Genomic DNA, 17267 nt, shown 5'->3' on the forward strand with positions numbered 1-17267 from the left:
GAGCCCAGCAGCATTTATGCTAATACAACCCTGCATAAGAAAAACACGCTATAAGTCTTTGGAAAGTGTGCTGGAAAAGATTAATAAATAAGATTTGCATGGGCCAGCGTCGGAGGGCTGAGTGCGTGCGCGGGTTCTAGTTCAATGTAGCCAGAGGAAATTTCTTCCTGAACTCGGTTGTCTCTGCTCCTCGTCCCGCCTCGGCGCCGTCTCGCTTGACTCTGGGCCAGCGCTGGGTCGGTCGTGCGCGAGCCGCTAATTGAGGAATTCCTCCCGCGGGGAGGGCTGGAAACCCCCAGAGAAAAGGGCGGGAGAGTTCGGGGGAGAGTGCGCGCGCACACACGCGCACGCATTAAAGTAGATAGGAAAGGGCTGGCTGTACAGTAGCAGCTGCTGATGTTCCCACTAATATCGCCTCAGCCCGTCTCCCTCCCGCGCGCGCCTTTGGCAGAGGCGCCGCCGGCTGGCGAGGAGGGAGCCTCGCGCGCGTGCCGCCGCCTCCTCCTCCTGACAGTCCCGAGGCAGCAGCCTCGCCTCAGAGGCAGCGGCGGAGGGAGGGAGAGAGCGAGTAAGAGAGAGGCAGCGCCCCAAGCTGAGAGAACCGCCCGCCGGGGGGGGGCACACTTGTTTAACCCTCAGAGCTCCCGCGACATAAAGACTCCTGTCTGGGGCGTCATATTTTTTTAAAGAGGAGGCGGAAATGGCGCTGCCCCGAGGGTGGGAAACGGACCCATTTTCTTGAAGAGCGTCCCTGAGGCGCACGTTTCTGGGCCTCAGCTCAGCTTCCTGAGGAGACGAAAGCAGCAGCTCGTCTCCCCGCCTCCTTCCCCCCCTCGTTCCCCTCCAAAACTTCTGTCATTGGCCCCTGGGGAGGTTAATCTCCCCGCCACCCCCACCCCTAACCCAAAGAGCAGGCAGGCCGTTTAGCTGGGCGAAAGAGCCCCCTTTCCCTGCAGTTCTGAGGGGACGACTCGCTCCCTCGTGCGGAGAGAGAGCCTCCGGGTTTTCCATTCGCGGGGCTTCCTCCTCCCGCTGAAAGCGTGCGGCTCTCCCTTCGGGCTTTGAGGAGGCAGCTCGGCGGCTGCGCCGGTTGCGACTGCAGATTCCTCCACGGGGTGGTCACGTTAGACGGCGAGAGAAGGAAGGGCTGAGGGCCAGCAGCTCTATCTGGCCGCCCTCCCGCCAGGAGAGAAAGCGCGCCGGGAAAACTTTGGAGCAGCGCGCGCGCACCTCCCTCCCAGCGAACTTGCCGAGATGAACCAGACGGCCGGAGTCTCCAACAGCGTCCGCTGCCCCAGCGGCAAAGGAGCCAAGGTAGGGGCAGCGTTGCCGTGGGAAAGTTGTGGTGCAAAGGCGAGCGAGCCAGCGAGCGGGCGGGGGGGGGGGAGAGGAAGGAGGGCCGGCGCCCGCCGCGTAATGGTCTTCTTGGCTCCCGCCGCCTTCTTTGCGGGACGGCGCAGGGCTTCCACGCCGCCGCCCTGCTGTTTTGCCTGCAGTTTGGGCTTGCCTTTGCCAGAATGTGTTCAGGTACCGCGCAGGTCGGGATTCTCTGCCTGCGCGCGGTCGGGGGAAACGCCTGTAGCTGTAGCGCGTAAAACAGCAGGGGTGGGGGTGCCTGTGGGTGTTGCTTAGAATCGATTCCTCGTGGAGAGTTTGGAAGAGCAGACTGGGCAACCCCAAGATCTGGGGGCGACCCGAATTCGGAAGCGTCTGAGGGTGTTTTTGTTGCTAGGGGTGGGGTTCCTTGCCTTTTATGACAGGACACCCCTCCCCCCCACACTTTGTGCTGAGCACGTTCGCCTTCCACCAATCTGCTTGCGATCATTTGCTAAACCAGCCGACCTAAGGGGGGAACCTTGAAATCGATACATCGCCTACATGAGAACACATGTAATAGTGGAGGCTCACAGAAAACGTCCCTTGGGGTTTTTTGCTTGAGTGTGAGCAGAAGACGGTCGAAGACGTGCAAGCGCCTTATCTGTGCAATTAGAGGTGTGCTTCATCTTGTAATCGGGGCTTTGTTGCACGGCAGGATTGCAAGCACCCGTTTCTGGTTCCCTAGTTAACTTCTGGAAGTTCAGCGTCCTGGTTTGCAATGGAGCGCTCTCTGCGTTCGTGCACATATACTACATCATGTAATGAATTGTTGTCAAGCTTCATCTAGCCTTCTCATCGTCCAAGTCCCATGACTGGACAGAATCCGTATTCACTTTCTGTTACTTCTGCTTCTCGGAGTGTAATCCTCTGCACTTTTACTCTGCTGTAAATCTCTGAGGTCAGCGGAATCTTAAGCCTTGTTAAGGAGGGAAGAACTGCATTGTATTAATTTACACCTTTTAAAATCTTGGGCAAGGGGCATTAATGCTTCCAGGCTTGCAAGGCAGTGTAAGCAAAGCTATTCCTGTCTAACTCAAAAGTTATTGTTGCACTTCCTGCTCAAGCAAGAAGTGGGGTTAAAGTTTGAATCCCAAAGCCACATTTCCCTACCTGAAGGCATGCCATACTGCAGTTAACGCTTAGGCTGCAGCCCTAACCCCATTTACCTAAGAACAAGCCCTATTGAATTCTGTAGTATTTACTTCTGAGTAGGTGCAACTAGGATTGTCGTGTTATTTTTGTGCCCCGCCATCCATTTTTGAAAGCCAAGGCCTAACCCTGGAATAAATGATGAACATATGAAAGTGTACATCTCCCTTGTCACTGAAGCAACTGAGAGCTCCCATAAACTGGGATTAGGGAAGGTGCTTCCAAACTGAAGGTGATACTGGCACCTGTTTTTCTGTATGTATTAAGCACTGTGTATAATTTAGTTCTCAGCCAAAGATGATAGTGCTACCCAATAGTTTTGCACCTGTGTGCCCCCCCCCAAATATGCACATGCAACCCACTGCTGTTGAGAGGATGCACACAGCCTTCAAAAAAAAACTCAACAAGGTAGCCTTGGTGGCCACCTTTTAAAAGTTAGACTTTGCTGCTGGTCTAAAGTTAATTGCATTTTGGATGTTTGCTTTAAATGTCATTGTTATGCTAACTGTAAGGCAGTTTGAGAGAAGTCTGCTTTGAAAACTGGCATATAAAATAAAATAGGCAAATAGAAATGCAAAGATGATACAAGCAGAACTTCACTACAAGGGGCAGGTCTGTGGCTTCTAAAGCAGCCTTCCACAGCCTGGTGTCTGCCAGAGGTTTTGGACTACAACTCCCATCAGCCATCAGCTGGGGCTGATGGGAATTGTAGTCCAAAACTTCTGGAAAGCACGAGGTTGGGGAAGGCTATTCTAAAGCATTTAATAACTGTATATAAAAAGAAAGCCAAAGAAAGACTGAAATGGTGCAGTTAAATTACCTGCCACCATTCTTATCACAGGTCATACATACAATATGGATATATTTATCCAAAATAAGAAATAGGAGCTGAATGCTATTCACATTAGCACACCACACGACAGGTGCATTTGTTGCGCGATCTGGGGAAACGAACTGCAATTTCACTGGTACACAACATTTGCCTTGGAATGCTGAAAAAATAGAACACAACATGTTCCTTTTTGTTGATATTCCTGGCTAGCTACCAGACAGTTCTTGGATGTGTAAGACATTTCACCATCTTTAGGTTAGATCTGAGCACCTGAAGAGAGGTTTATGAGGCTTGAAAGCTTGCGACTCTTGAACAATTTTGATGGTCAAAGGAGAGAAAGCATTATGTGCCTCTCATTTTGTGAGCCCAGAACACTATTCTGATACTCCCCCCCCATCCCAGAAAAAGGGCCAAAGGCATGTTTCTGCTCAGTAAGTCATACTCATAGCTAGCACATGCACACACATAACACACTTTTGGTATTTCTTCATTGCTCTGTGGAAAAACATTTAGTTACAGTTACACTGTAACATTTATTACTTCAAGTGTGGTCCCATTGTTTATTTTTAAACTTCCTACAAATAGAAACTAGATGTTGGGAAGAAATCCTGTGCAACTTTCTTGAAGAAGCTCGTTTTGGTACATAGGGGAGCATTACAAGTTTTGCAGTCTAGGAAAACAGTTGTCATGCAGTTGACAGTTTGGCTTTTTTGATGATCATGGTATGTTTAAATATGCAAATACACAAACTTAAATAATAATTTGATCAGTAACTCTTGATGTGAGTAAAACTCATGAACTCCCTTTCCCCGTTTACCCCTCAGTTTTTTTTCAAGACAAAAACAGAACTATTAAAATAGTTAGGTTTGCAATACTTAGCAAACCTAAACTTAACTCTGTTAAGTAAATATATTATGCATAGCTTGGTGCATAAAATGGTACTGTTTGGTATGTTTATGAAATTTATAAAGACAGGTTCCTTCAGAAGGCAAAAATATGAATTACAGATGCATACTTATTTCATTTCATATAATTTATACACTGCTTGATTGTAAAAAACAAAACAAAACCCTCAGAGTGGTTTACAAACAGAATAAAACAACAATGATGTAATATATAACTGGTGTTAGAGATGAAGCTGTTTTGTGTGTATTTTCCACCAGCATCAAACTTCATGTTGTGTGAAAATTGGGGTTGGCTTACTGAAGTAGCTAGCAACTCCACCTGTAGAGCACTGAAACCTTTCTGCCTTTCCCAGCCCACTCCTGCCTTATTTCCCCCCCATCTGTGTGATTTAATTCTTTTGCAGAAATAACATAGGCAAAACCTTGCTTTCCATTCACTGGGAAGGTGCAGCAGCTAAGCACTATGCCACATACTTTTTTGTGTTTGTACAAGTCCCCAGGGCCAGTTTCTAATGTCATAGATGGCTGGGGCAGGATGACCACTGTCTGGGACCTTAGGATGAATAAGAGTCTGTTTATAATAATAACAAGAGTGAGAACACAGTGAAGCATCCCAATTTGCTATGCAGTGTAGCAACTTAAAGTTCAATGAAAGACTGTTTGTGGAGAGTCATAGTAGTCGTGGCTTAAATGTCAGCATTCCAATTGAATTTGTTAAGTGAACGATTAAATCCCTACAACAGCTGCTTCTACAAACGCCCTAGCTAGTTACAATTTACTTCCTCCCCCTTTCATAATTTAAGATATTTAATTAAAGACAAAAGCTTTCTGTATGACTGAATTTGCTGCAAAGAAGCCTGTCAAAGTTCAGAAATAATACCATGCAACAAAGGACTGAAAACAAAAAGAGATGATCCAGAATGAGTAAGAGAATGAATAGATATCATTGTTGGGTGGTTCTGCACCACAGAACAGAAAACAGCTATTTTCCAACCAGCCCACACTGCTTTCATAATGGATTGAGCACATCTGTACACCTACTGTCCTTATTCTCCATTTGTTCTAACCTATCACTGGAATCTCAAGTAGCTTCTTGGCTAGAAGTGTTAACATCCAGCTTAGACTAGTTCTGCCCTTGAAGACTGTCCAGAGGCTGTAGCTTGTGCAGAATGCAGATGCTGGGTTGGTGAATGGAGGCAACATGAGAGGATCATGCGTCACTGGTCCTGAATGCACTGCCCTGGCTGCTAGTGAACCCAATTCAAGGTGTTAGCACTAGCACATAAAGTCCTAAATGACTTGGGACTCAAATAGCTACAAATGTCTTCCCCAGTATCAGACATCTTGGACTCTATGGTTTGCAAGTAAGGCCTTGTCACCATTGGGCCTTCCCAGTTGGCATTGACCCCATGACAGAAGCTTTTAAGTGTTGATTCCCTATTTGTGCAATGATCTCCCTAGTGAGGTGCATCTATCTCTATCCATATTAACTCTCAGGAAGAATCTGAACACATTCTAGTTTGCCCGGGCAATTGGTGGCTAAAGAATATTGTTTATAGTTATAACTGCTTTTAGAATATTTTTAATTAACTGTTCTTAGAATTTTTTTCCCCTTAAGAAAAAAAAATGAGGATGAGCTTGCTATTCTGGACACCTTCAGGAGGAAAGTCAGGATATAAATTCAACAATTAAAATACTAAAATTCCCATCCCACCAAATGGATCCATCATAGGAACCCTTGGATGTGAATAATAATAAAATTGGGATCAAAGCATACATACTAGAACAACAACACAGCAAAGCAGCAAGGCTATGCCATGAGAAAAGTGCCAAGGCAAGGGATGATGATGATGATAATAATTATAATTTTATTATTTATACCCTGCCCATCTGGCTGGACCTCCCCAGCCACTCTGGGCGGTTGGGATATCAGTGTCACTGCAGCCCCTATTTGAAAAGCTGCAGGCAACTCTTTTATTTTTTAAGTATCAGCTCTCTTTAGTTATTGGCATGCACTGCAGTATATCACCCATGCTTTTTTATATTAACTGCAAGCACAACCATAATGTATTACTTGTAGAGGCTACAGTCAATGACAGACAGAGCCAACTAATTCTAGTTTTGTCTCCATTCCCCTCCCTGCTGTTCTACAAGGGGCAACACCAAGACTATGGAGGAGGATGCTGATGGCCAGTGCCACCTCCTAGACTAAGGCAGTAGACAGGTGGGGGCTCACTGAAGGCAGGCTGAACTTGGTGGAGTGGTGCCCAACTTGCCCTAGTGTACAATCCTCCCACTTTTACACAGATCTTAAGGGGCAATAGGTCTCTCTTGCCAGGGTAATATACTCTTGCAAGCCCAGTAAGGCATTCAGGATGTCTGCTTCTGGAGCACAGCAGAGCAAAGAAAGGTGTAATTATATTTATTTTTTATAGCTATTATCTTCTGGCGGGGACAATTCTTCTGCATTAGAATGAAAAAAAAATACACAATAAAATGTTTTAGGGGGGCACAGAGATGATATATTGTAGGTAACCATGGGGAAATGGATTTGTGAGTGAGAAGAGTCTGGATCAGCATTGTGAAGGGGGTGTGGTAGATGCTACGCCCATCTCTCACTCCACCTCCAGCTCACTGTCATCCTGCTTTCCAAGCTTTGAAGAGCAAGTGGCAGATTTGGCATTTTCTTAAGAGCTGGGCTTATAACCCTTTTTTAAAAAAGACCCAGGGCTGAATGTTCATTTGAGGCATCCCTTGATTTCTTTGAAAGCACTGGCAATGTCTTATTTTTGGGTCTGATATTGCTACCCACAATGCCCTTTCTCAGATTTCTACTTTGTTGGACTCTAAGGAGTTGCTTGATGCATCACATTATTGGTATTTGTTATTTATTAAATGTCTATACTGCCCTTAAAATCAAGGATCACAGGTGGTTTACAATATAAAAATACATAGTGCAGTGACAAACAAAAACAATAGCACCACCCATTATTATTATTATTATTATTATTATTATTATTATTATTATTATTATTATTTCTTTCTTTATAAAGTAACACCACCCCCGGTACACTCCTTTCTATTCTTCCTCCAGAGATAACTGTGTCTCATCGGTCCCCTCCATTCCACCAGGCTTCCATTATGGCAACTATATCTGTGCTCTCTAGCTTTCCCGTCTTGGTCTGTAGGCTTCTAGTATTTGCATAAGAGCACCGATACACAGCATCTCTCTCCAAATGTGTCTGACACATGTGTCTTTCCCTAATGCACTTTGGCCTCTTTTGAATCACTGTCATATCCTACTGTACTTTTATTGCCTACTTCTACCTCTCTCCTATTTTTACAGTCATAAACATTTCCATCCTTGTCTTTTAGGGATGATTTTGTCCAGAACTAAATGCTCGTCAGTGCCTATCAGCTTTCTCAGAATGATTAGTTTAAAAGCTGCTCTACCATCTCTCTCTCTCTGTCTCTCTCTCAAAGCACTAAGAGTCTGGTTCCATCCTAGTTCACTTGAAATGTTTTGAATTTTCAAGGAGGGAATCCCTACCATGAGAGCGAAGTAACAGACCTGTCACTCGGACTTGCTACAGAGTTTCCTTTGCTCCTTCTGACAACTGTGACTAATACTAATGACTTTTGTGAGTGGTTCTTGCAAGCTCATTTTATTTCACACTTTATGATTGCGTTCCAGCAATGCTCTGTTCTGCTGCCAGACCTCCCATTACCTTGTAGGAGAGCAGTGCATGATTCTTTCTTTAAAATTCTAGCCCATTCTAGCCCAATTGCTTGGGGGCAGGTAACCACAATCTAACTGAGCATGCTGGGTACTTTCTCCCCACCCCCTGGAAAAGAAAAACTGAACTCTGTTACTTGACAGTTTGCTTTTTTTTTATTTAAAAAAGAGGAAAGTTTTTTAAAGAAAGTGTTAGCATCTGACAGCTGTGAACACCTGTGTGATCAAAGGATACCTTGTAAATCTAAAAGGCTCATAATCTAATCTGATACAGTACAAAGTTGCCCTCTTTCTAATGGACTCCTGATACAGACTCCCCCTCCTTAGCAACATAAGACGGAACCTTAAAAAATGCTAATTTCTCAACCTCGCTTGCCCATCGTCTTTAAAGAGAGTTGATACTTGGAGGGATTTCTTGAAAATGGGTGAAGGTGGTTAGGGTGTGTGTTTATCTTCAACCCATAAATCTTGCTCTCTGTGCATGCACCATGGAAGCTTCAGTAAAGCTGTTAAGCCCACCAACACAAAACACTTGTTTTAAGCAGAGTTGTTCTACTTGGCACACATAAAACAAACACTCCATAGTTACACACTATATAGTGTTACCTTGGTTCTCAAACTTAATCCATTCCAGGAGTCTGTTCAACTCCTGAAACTGTTCAAAAACCAAGGTGTGGCTTTCGATTGGCTGCAGAAGCTTCCTGCACTCAAGCGGAAACCACGTCGGATGTTTGGCTTCTGAAAGACGTTTGCAAACCGGAACACTTACTTCCAGGTTTGCGACTTTCGGGAGCCGATTTGTTTGGGAGCCAAGCCATTTGAGTACCAATGTACCACTGTATACAGGTTGCATGAAGGCTTTTGTTCTTCTGGTCCAAGAGGGGTTTCTGTACTGCAATGTCCACTTGCAAGTTCTAAGACAATTTACAGAGTTCTGCAACAACTTAGAGTCTTGAAGTCTGTCAACTCTCCAAGTCTTCTTCTCAGATGAGCTCTTCTCAAAGTGTTCAGATAACTCCACAGTTCTGCCACAACCCCCTTTTTCCTGATAATGGCCAGTGGCCCATTTCCAACAACTTGCAACCAGTGCTGAAATCTGAGTCCTTTTATACACAAAGTTATATGGCTAACTGTGCTCAGTAACACTAATAAGGAAGTCACCAGATTCAGCCAGGTACATACTGGGAATAAGGCAGCTCTTTCCTCGCAATAGAATTAACCTGATAACTGCTTTCCTTAGCAAAGCTTGCACCTTTTCCTGGCGTTGGAGAAAGGAAGCTCATGGCTTTCCTCTGCTGCCCATGCAGCTAGGGGATTATGTTCTCCCTTCCTGCACTGTACTGTAAATTGCAGCACAGGATGGGAAGTGAGAGAAGGATTGTCAATTGCTTCTGTCCTAGCAATGTCACTCTTGGAGTGACTATCCTTATTCTCTTGTGCCTTACAGCATTGGTTGGAAGAAATATACAGTCAATGTAATGTTATATCTTAAGTTTATGTTGGGCTCACACAGTTTTGCATACAAAATACTGTATCTACAATCCCAGACAATTTCCAGTTAGAGCTGTGAATGACTCTTGCCTGAAAACCTGGACAGCTGCTTCCGGTCAGCATAAGCAAGGCTGAACAAGATAGTCTAATGTTCTGGCTTGGCATAAGACAACTTTCTGTGTTCCTCGCAAACCAGATTCTAGATAGCTAGTAATCTGGTTATTTGTATTGAGTTGGAATTGTTTCCAGGCTGAGACGCTTGCTATATTGGAAGGTAGTTGGTGTGATTCTGTTTTCCCCCAAACCATTGATGTGTTGAAGATGACTGTCATCAATATATTCAGGTATCCTAAGCCGTTCATGGTCTGATCATGATTCTGGGAATTATTTGCAAGGTTACATAATTTCTTAATAGAAGCATCCTTCTTGTGCTGTTACTGGCATCTCTTGACTAGCAATGCCGTCAGTTCTATTGAAGTCAACAGAAGGAAACAAACTCAGTACAGTGGTACCTTGGGTTACATATGCTTCAGGTTACATACGCTTCAGGCTACAGACTCCGCTAACCCAGAAATAGTACCTTGGGTTAAGAACTTTGCTTCAGGATGAGAACAGAAATTGTGCTCTGGTGGTGCGGCAGCAGCGGGAGGCCCCTTTAGCTAAAGTGGTGCTTCAGGTTAAGAACAGTTTCAGGTTAAGTACGGACCTCTGGAACGAATTAAGTACTTAACCCGAGGTACCACTGTACCATAGTCTGTGTTCTGTATTTTAAGTAAAAGAATATCTGAAGGAAAATATGCAGGAAAATTATGATCCCCATAATGATGTAATTTATACAATATGTGGTACTTGTTGAATGTGGGCCAGAACTCAGAGTTCAAATTGTTTTAAGAGAAATGATTTCTAGCAATATCATCCTGTGTTTCCCATGTGACTTGAACACAGCCTGCTTGGTAAAACTTGCAGCCAGCCTCTCCAACTATCTTTCCCATTGCCAACTCTTCTCTCCACTCTCACTTTTTTTTTGTAGTAACAGATAGCAGAAATAGGTGGCCCTTGAGGTTTCAGCTGGGTTCCAGTCTGTTATGTGAACCATAAATTCAGTTGGTGTCTGTTCGTTCCGGGGAAGCTAGCTGTCAAAACACACAAATGCCACTATTATGTTGGTTTTCAGTCATTCAAATAGTACTTAAAAACAGTGTTCAGTGAACTGTGAACAGACTGTTCCCCTTATTGTACATATCCAGATCATATCTATTTGATATTGGAGATAAGGATGAGGTCCATAAAAAGACGTACTGTAAGTCCAAATTCAGGTTTGGTTGTGTTCTGACTTTTATTTTTGGGTAGTGATCTTTACTGCTGGTTTCCATCTTTAATGAGAGCTAAACACATAGTAAAATTTTATTGGATGTTCCCACTTACAAAATTAAGTTAAATTTGGTGCTTTAAAAACCAGGCAGAGTCACTGAATAGTGCTTCTCTAGCACATATTATAAAACTTTAAAAAACACACAGGGTATAATGTAGTTGCCCTCTACTGATGTTTGACCTCAAAACAGCAATTTAGAAATGAACAGTGCATTATCTGAATATCAATGTTGCTGTACTCTAGGATGTGTGACAGCAAAGTTAAGAAAAGCCTTACTTTTTCTCTGTGTTAGCGTTAGCAGAACAGTTAATTTGGTTGCCATATGACTTTATTCTGATCCCTAATCTCCCGTGATTGAATTGTGAAATGTGGCTCTGCATTGTAAGAGCACTGCACTGCATAAACTAGCTTGGACCAGCCATGCTAAGGCATTCTGATCTGGGTCTTTCAACTTTTATATGGAATTCAGTTGTGATACCCTTGCACTGGTTACATTCGTGCTGGACAAAATCTTGAGTGTGTGTAGAGTTGCAAAAGGGGAATAGCAGTGTTAATGTTAAGCATTATTGGGTGTTTGGGGAGGGGTTGTAACTCTGGTGGGGGAACACATCATGCTCCTTCTGAGGTAGTTTGCCCACCTTTGACCCCCATCCTGCACTTGGCTCTCACCTGTGGCTCCTAGAAGTGTTAGCATGTGATAGCAGTCAAACCCTGGGAAACGGCTTGAGCTGGCTGGCTAAATCAGGTGAGGGCAGTCAATGGGTCTCAGAAGTAAACCCTACACAAATCCAGAGTGGAGTCTCAAAGATAGTTGGATGGTGCCTTTATATACTTCCTTCCAGCAACTCCTGCAGCCAAGCTGGTGCCAAACGTATTTCTCTGCTTTCCTTTGGACCACATCAGCAAGGCCGAGAGGGGGGTCTTGTCGTCTGGGCAGCCCAGAACCTCCATACACGTTGCCCAGGCTTGCACCCCAGGGAGATCACTTTGGCACTGCTAATGCAGTGGTTTTACTTCATCCCTGGAGGTGCAGTCCATTGCCTCTTAAGACATATGGGTGCCAGCAACAATATATCTGTGGGAGAGAAGGAAGCAACTTTATAATTTATGCTTGCTTCTAGCTAGATAATTTTAATCAGAACCTATGCTAGTCTAATCTAAACACATTTTTAAAAAGTCAAAATTATGTTCTGCTTAATAGTAAATAAAACCTATAAGTAGTTTGTCAAGAATAAAACCAATAATTAAAATTGTCAATAAAAAGCAACACTAGAAAAGCAACCCTTATGTTTCCCTTCCCTTATGGTCTTGATCTATTGGCTACTTTTAAAATGAGGCTGCATTTTAAATTGCATTTTAACCTGTATTTTAAATTGGTCCCCCCCCCCATTACGTTTTTACTGTGATTTTATTGGTGTCTGCTGCCCTGAGCCTGGCTCTGGCTGGGGAGGGCGGTGTATAAGTAAAAATTATTATTATTAGTAGTAGTAGTATTAGAAACAGTTTAACCTCCCCAAATGAATAAAACCAACCTTTAAAAATATACATTGGAGGCTTCAATTATAGATTAAAACACATGCCAACTTTACATGCTACCTTTACATCTGCTTGCTGGCTGGCAACAAGTAGGATTCATGTTCCCACCATGAAGTCTCATTTACATTGTGCTTTGTAGGTAAAAAACAGCAGGAGTCTCTCCCATTGCTAAGTTTTGCATGCAACAGTGCAAATGAGAGAAGGCTCTGCCTTTCTTTCAAGCCCTCTATCTGTATTGGAGAGGGTTGGCAGCTGCAAATACAGTGGTACCTCAGGTTAAGTACTTAATTCGTTCCGGAGGTCCGTATTTAATCTGAAACTGTTCTTAACCTGAAGACCACTTTAGCTAATGGGGCCTCCTGCTGCCGCCACGCCGCCAGAGCATGATTTCTGTTCTCATCCTGAAGCAAAGTACTTAACCTGAAGCACTATTTCTGGGTTAGCGGAGTCTGTAACCTGAAGCGTATGTAACCTGAGGTACCACTGTAAATGGTTAGCTAATAAGCAAGGAAAACGTTTTGTGGACTTGTCCTCTTGGTATCCATCTTTGCCTACCTATGCATGGAACTGTAACTGGAATACTAATGTGCAAACAGGGCTGGTCCTTAACTGGACAGAGACATCCCTGAGACTTGATTCTGTTTCTCAAGGTTTACCTTTGCATGGGTCTCCTCATCAAAGGTAAAGGTGCTCACTTCATAAGCCTGCCCAGACACTTACGTACATTTTTTTTACAGATGAGATTTTTGAGTTTAAGCCTGTGAGGAGAGTTCCTTAAAGGTTGCAATTGATAGAATTGCCACAGCATTCATTTGCAGTAATATATGAAGCGAGCTATTTCTTACATTTGCACCAGAATTTACTGCTTCATCGCAGCCTTGGAATCAAGTAGAATTTATGAAGTCCTCATTTTATCTCCTTATATAAAAATATATCTTGTTTTCAACACCAGAGGACATAGATATTGGCCTCCTTATGTTCAGTATCTTCTTGCTATAGTTGTGTTTTCTGTGTAGTGAAATAGTTTCAGAACATGTTCCAGGGAAGCCTGGATTTTCTCAGAAACTTACCTTGCATAAACTCAGTTGATCAGTAACAGCGTATACCCTCTCTGAAAGACAGCTTATGTATCACTACTAATCTTTCCTGGCAGGGCCAAGTCAGTTGCATTCTAAGGTGACTCTTGGTACTTGCAAGCTGATAGGGAGGCTCATCTGATGTGGTCGGTGTCCCATGTCAATGCACACATTCAGGAGTAATTTGGCCCATCAGTCAATATAGACAAGTGCCTTGGCACTCCCCAGTCAAGGAAAGCATATGTCTGATAGTTAACTCTTTGTGTGGACAGGCTCTGGAGCCAATTGACGATTCCCAGGTAAGATCCTCCCCCTATTGTGTGAGCAGGTAGTCCCTCCCCCCCACCTGGCTCAATCACCTTGGCAACGCCTCTCCAGGTGGGATTGGGCAACTGACTGAGGTAGGCGGAGACCTCCAGGTATCCCACCTGGGGGAAGGCGAAGCCAAGCCTGTGCTAATAGGGCCCAGGGGGCTGTGCGTGACCACGCAAAGGGTGCCCCCATTTAATGTGGGGAGCAGTCATTATTGACAAGAAAAGGACTTTTACAGCAGCTTCCACAGTGCTCTGGATAGACATGCATGCTGCTATCCTCCAGGCAGTGGTCTACAGATTGAGGCCCTGCAGCACAGCTGCAGAAACATGGAGACCCTGCCCCCCCCCCGTTGGCTTATGTATCCACTGCTGATGGGTTACACACCTATAGCCTTAGACTTCTCCTGTACAGAAGTTGCTGTACAGCGAGGAAGTGGGGAGTCTATTGACCTGTCTGTTGGCTGAACAGCTTCTTCTTCTGCCACATCTGGTGCACCTCCATTTCTCACTGCCCTGACTCTCCCCTCTGTCTTGGCTCTCGTCTAGCAGGTGGTGTCAGTCCCCATATATCACTGACCCCATCTACTGGATCACTCTCCTGGTCCCCTACCTCCACCTCACACTCTTTGGAGCCCTGCCAGTCCCTGACAACAAGTTTCCCTTGGGGTAAGGCTGAATTAGGGACGCAGGTGGCGCTGTGGGTTAAACCGCAGAGCCTAGGACTTGCCGATCAGAAGGTCGGCGGTTCGAATCCCTGTGACGGGGTGAGCTCCCGTTGCTCAGTCCCAGCTCCTGCCAACCTAGCAGTTCGAAAGCACGTCAAAAGTGCAAGTAGATAAATAGGAACTGCTCCGACAGGAAAGTAAACGGTGTTTCCGTGCACTGCTCTGGTTCACCAGAAGCGGCTTAGTCATGCTGGCCCCATGACCCGGAAGCTGTCTGCGGACAAACGCTGGCTCCCTTGGCCAATAAAGCGTGATGAGCGCCGCAACCCCAGAGTCGGTCATGACTGGACCTAATGGTCAGGGGTCCCTTTACCTTTACCTAAAGGCTGACTTGTGATTTGTATTGGTAGTTTGCTAGGAAAGGGTATTTCTGCTTTTTGCACCGGAATTACATGCTCAATTCCAGTAAAAGTTCATGGTAATAAGTGTAACATCTTGTGTGCTAATGAGCATGGACAATTGCCCTCTTTTCCCAAAAAAGTAGGAATCGTCAAGTTTATGGAAGGACCGAGTAACGAAGGGCCATGTTCTTTGTGCTTAAGCTTTAGTGATTGTAGAAAAACCTCAATAGCTGGCAACACGTTTAAATTATATCTTTTAGAGATATTAACACTTTTCATAACTTTTCATTCTGGCTTTGAAATCTGAACCCAAGACACGATAGAAAACCAGCAACTGGTCACGAATAATTGCATTATCATTCCCAGTGTGTGGTGGAGTTTGCTTCAGAATTTAAAAAGTGGTGAAAAAGGTTGCTTTGATATCTTAAAAGTGGGGATTATTAAATGAATGGGGTAGCAATTAATTAAAATCTTCAAAGCTTTAGCTTGTAGAAACTTAGTAAATCCTAAGGTGAGGACTCGGCAGTTATTTTTTTAAACATGTAACTAGGAAACCAATATTCTTTTATTTGAACTATGGACATCGATAAATTGAGTATTCAAAAGAAGAACATAAAGAGATTAAAACATGAAAGAAGGGGCAATGGCTGGCTGCTGTGGTGGAGAGAATTAGGAGGAGAAGGTTAATAGATTTATTGATGATGGCAGCAACATTTCCTTGTATGGCAAGGAGTATTAAATATTTTGACCCTCTCTTTTGTCCATACTATTCCAATGTGGCTTCCAACTCATATTTTAAAAACCCGATTAGTATTATTTTGAATTAACTCTTCACAAAACACTGCAGGAGATAGCATTACCACTACCTGACAGAGTAGGCTGGATGAACCTGTGGTCTGACAGCTTATTTTGTTCAGTTGACTAATACAGTAAGGTATTAATATTTGTCCAAATGTGCCCCAGTAATTAAAGATGAGCTGACATCCAAACTCATGCCTTCCTATACTTAAAGGGAAAGGGATCCCTGACCATTAGGTACAGTCGTGGCCGACACTGGGGTTGCGGTGCTCATCTCGCTTTATTGGCCAAGGGAGCCAGCGTACAGCTTCCGGGTCATGTACAGTGGTGCCCCGCAAGACGAATGCCTCGCAAGACGAAAAACCTGCTAGACGAAAGGGTTTTCCATTTTTCGATGCGCTTCACAAGACGAATTTCCCTATGGGCTTGCTTCGCAAGACAAAACATCTTGCGAGTCTTGCGATTTTTTTCACTCCCCCCCTTTTTCTAAGCCACTAAGCCGCTAATAGCCTTTTAGCCGCTAAGCCGCTAAGCCTTTAATAGCCGCAAAACCGCTAATAGCGCTAATCCGCTAAGCTGCTAATAGGGTTGCTTCGCAAGACGAAAAAACCGCTAGACGAAGAGACTCGTGGAACGGATTGTTTTCGTCTTGCGAGGCACCGCTGTACTTATTTATCTACTTGCACTTTGATGTGCTTTCGAACTGCTAGGTTGGCAGGAGCAGGGACCGAGCAACGGGAGCTCACCCCGTCATGGGGATTCGAACCGCCAACCTTCCGATTAGCAAGCCCAAGGCTCTGTGGTTTAACCCAGTACTTAAAAGACTGCTAAAGCCACAGATTCACAGCAAACTTCTCCATAAAGAAATGGGGCTGCTTTGGACAAGTCAGTTCCTCTAAGTCAAACTTTTCCACTTGTAGAACATGAATAATAAATGGCTTGCATCATGGGCTGGTTGTGAAAAGGAGGAATATTAACAGGATTATAAAATACGCCGCACATATAAATAGGCCAAGATCTAAGGATCTGCCAAACTACTCTGTGTACTCGGGAGATTTTTTGGACTTGTGTTATTTTAAATAATAGTTCCCAAGCTATGCAGGAAACTTTAAGAAAAAGAAAGAAAAACGGAGTAGAATTTAAGAAAGTATTTTGCATTACAGCACAGTGGTAGAGAGCCTGCTGTTCAAATGAAGAAAAGTTTTTTGTTTTTTTTTTAAATCCCACAAGGCAAAGTACAAGCTCTTGGGTGAACCTAAAGTAGCTTCTTGGATCCTGGCCACGGCTGGTAATTAGCTGCACACAAGTCCTGTGTTTAGCATAAGCACTGTCATTATTGGATAACACTGAAACCTGAAGGCAGAATGGTTAAATATGCAGCAAAGCTATTTTCCGGATTCTTATGCATATGCTGCTCAGGAGAAGAGGAGCTCCTGGCCATATGCAGCAGATGGGAGATTCCAGGAAAGAGACTTATTGTACCCGTTCCAGAAAGGTAGCTGCGTTAAAGTCTATTGCAACAAAAAATAACACCTTAAATGCTTTTTTTTTTTTAAAGCATAAGCTTTCATGGGCCCCTTTATCAGATGAATGGACTCTGGTCCATGAAAACCCA

General features: G+C 44.2%; 1 protein-coding gene across 1 annotated transcript in view; it reads left to right on the plus strand.

Annotated features, from left to right (window-relative positions):
• Positions 1–690: 690 nt before the first annotated feature.
• DPP6 (dipeptidyl peptidase like 6) overlaps positions 691–17267 on the plus strand; it is a 497800-nt gene continuing 481223 nt past the window's right edge. Inside the window, exon 1 of the mRNA XM_083466765.1 lies at positions 691–1314. Within this exon, the coding sequence (XP_083322891.1) occupies positions 1255–1314 (60 nt within the window). The 5' untranslated portion in view covers positions 691–1254. The remainder of the gene's footprint in view (positions 1315–17267) is intronic.

This window comes from Podarcis liolepis, assembly GCF_965112155.1.
Source record: "Podarcis liolepis genome assembly, chromosome: 12".
Taxonomy (NCBI): domain Eukaryota; kingdom Metazoa; phylum Chordata; class Lepidosauria; order Squamata; family Lacertidae; genus Podarcis; species Podarcis liolepis.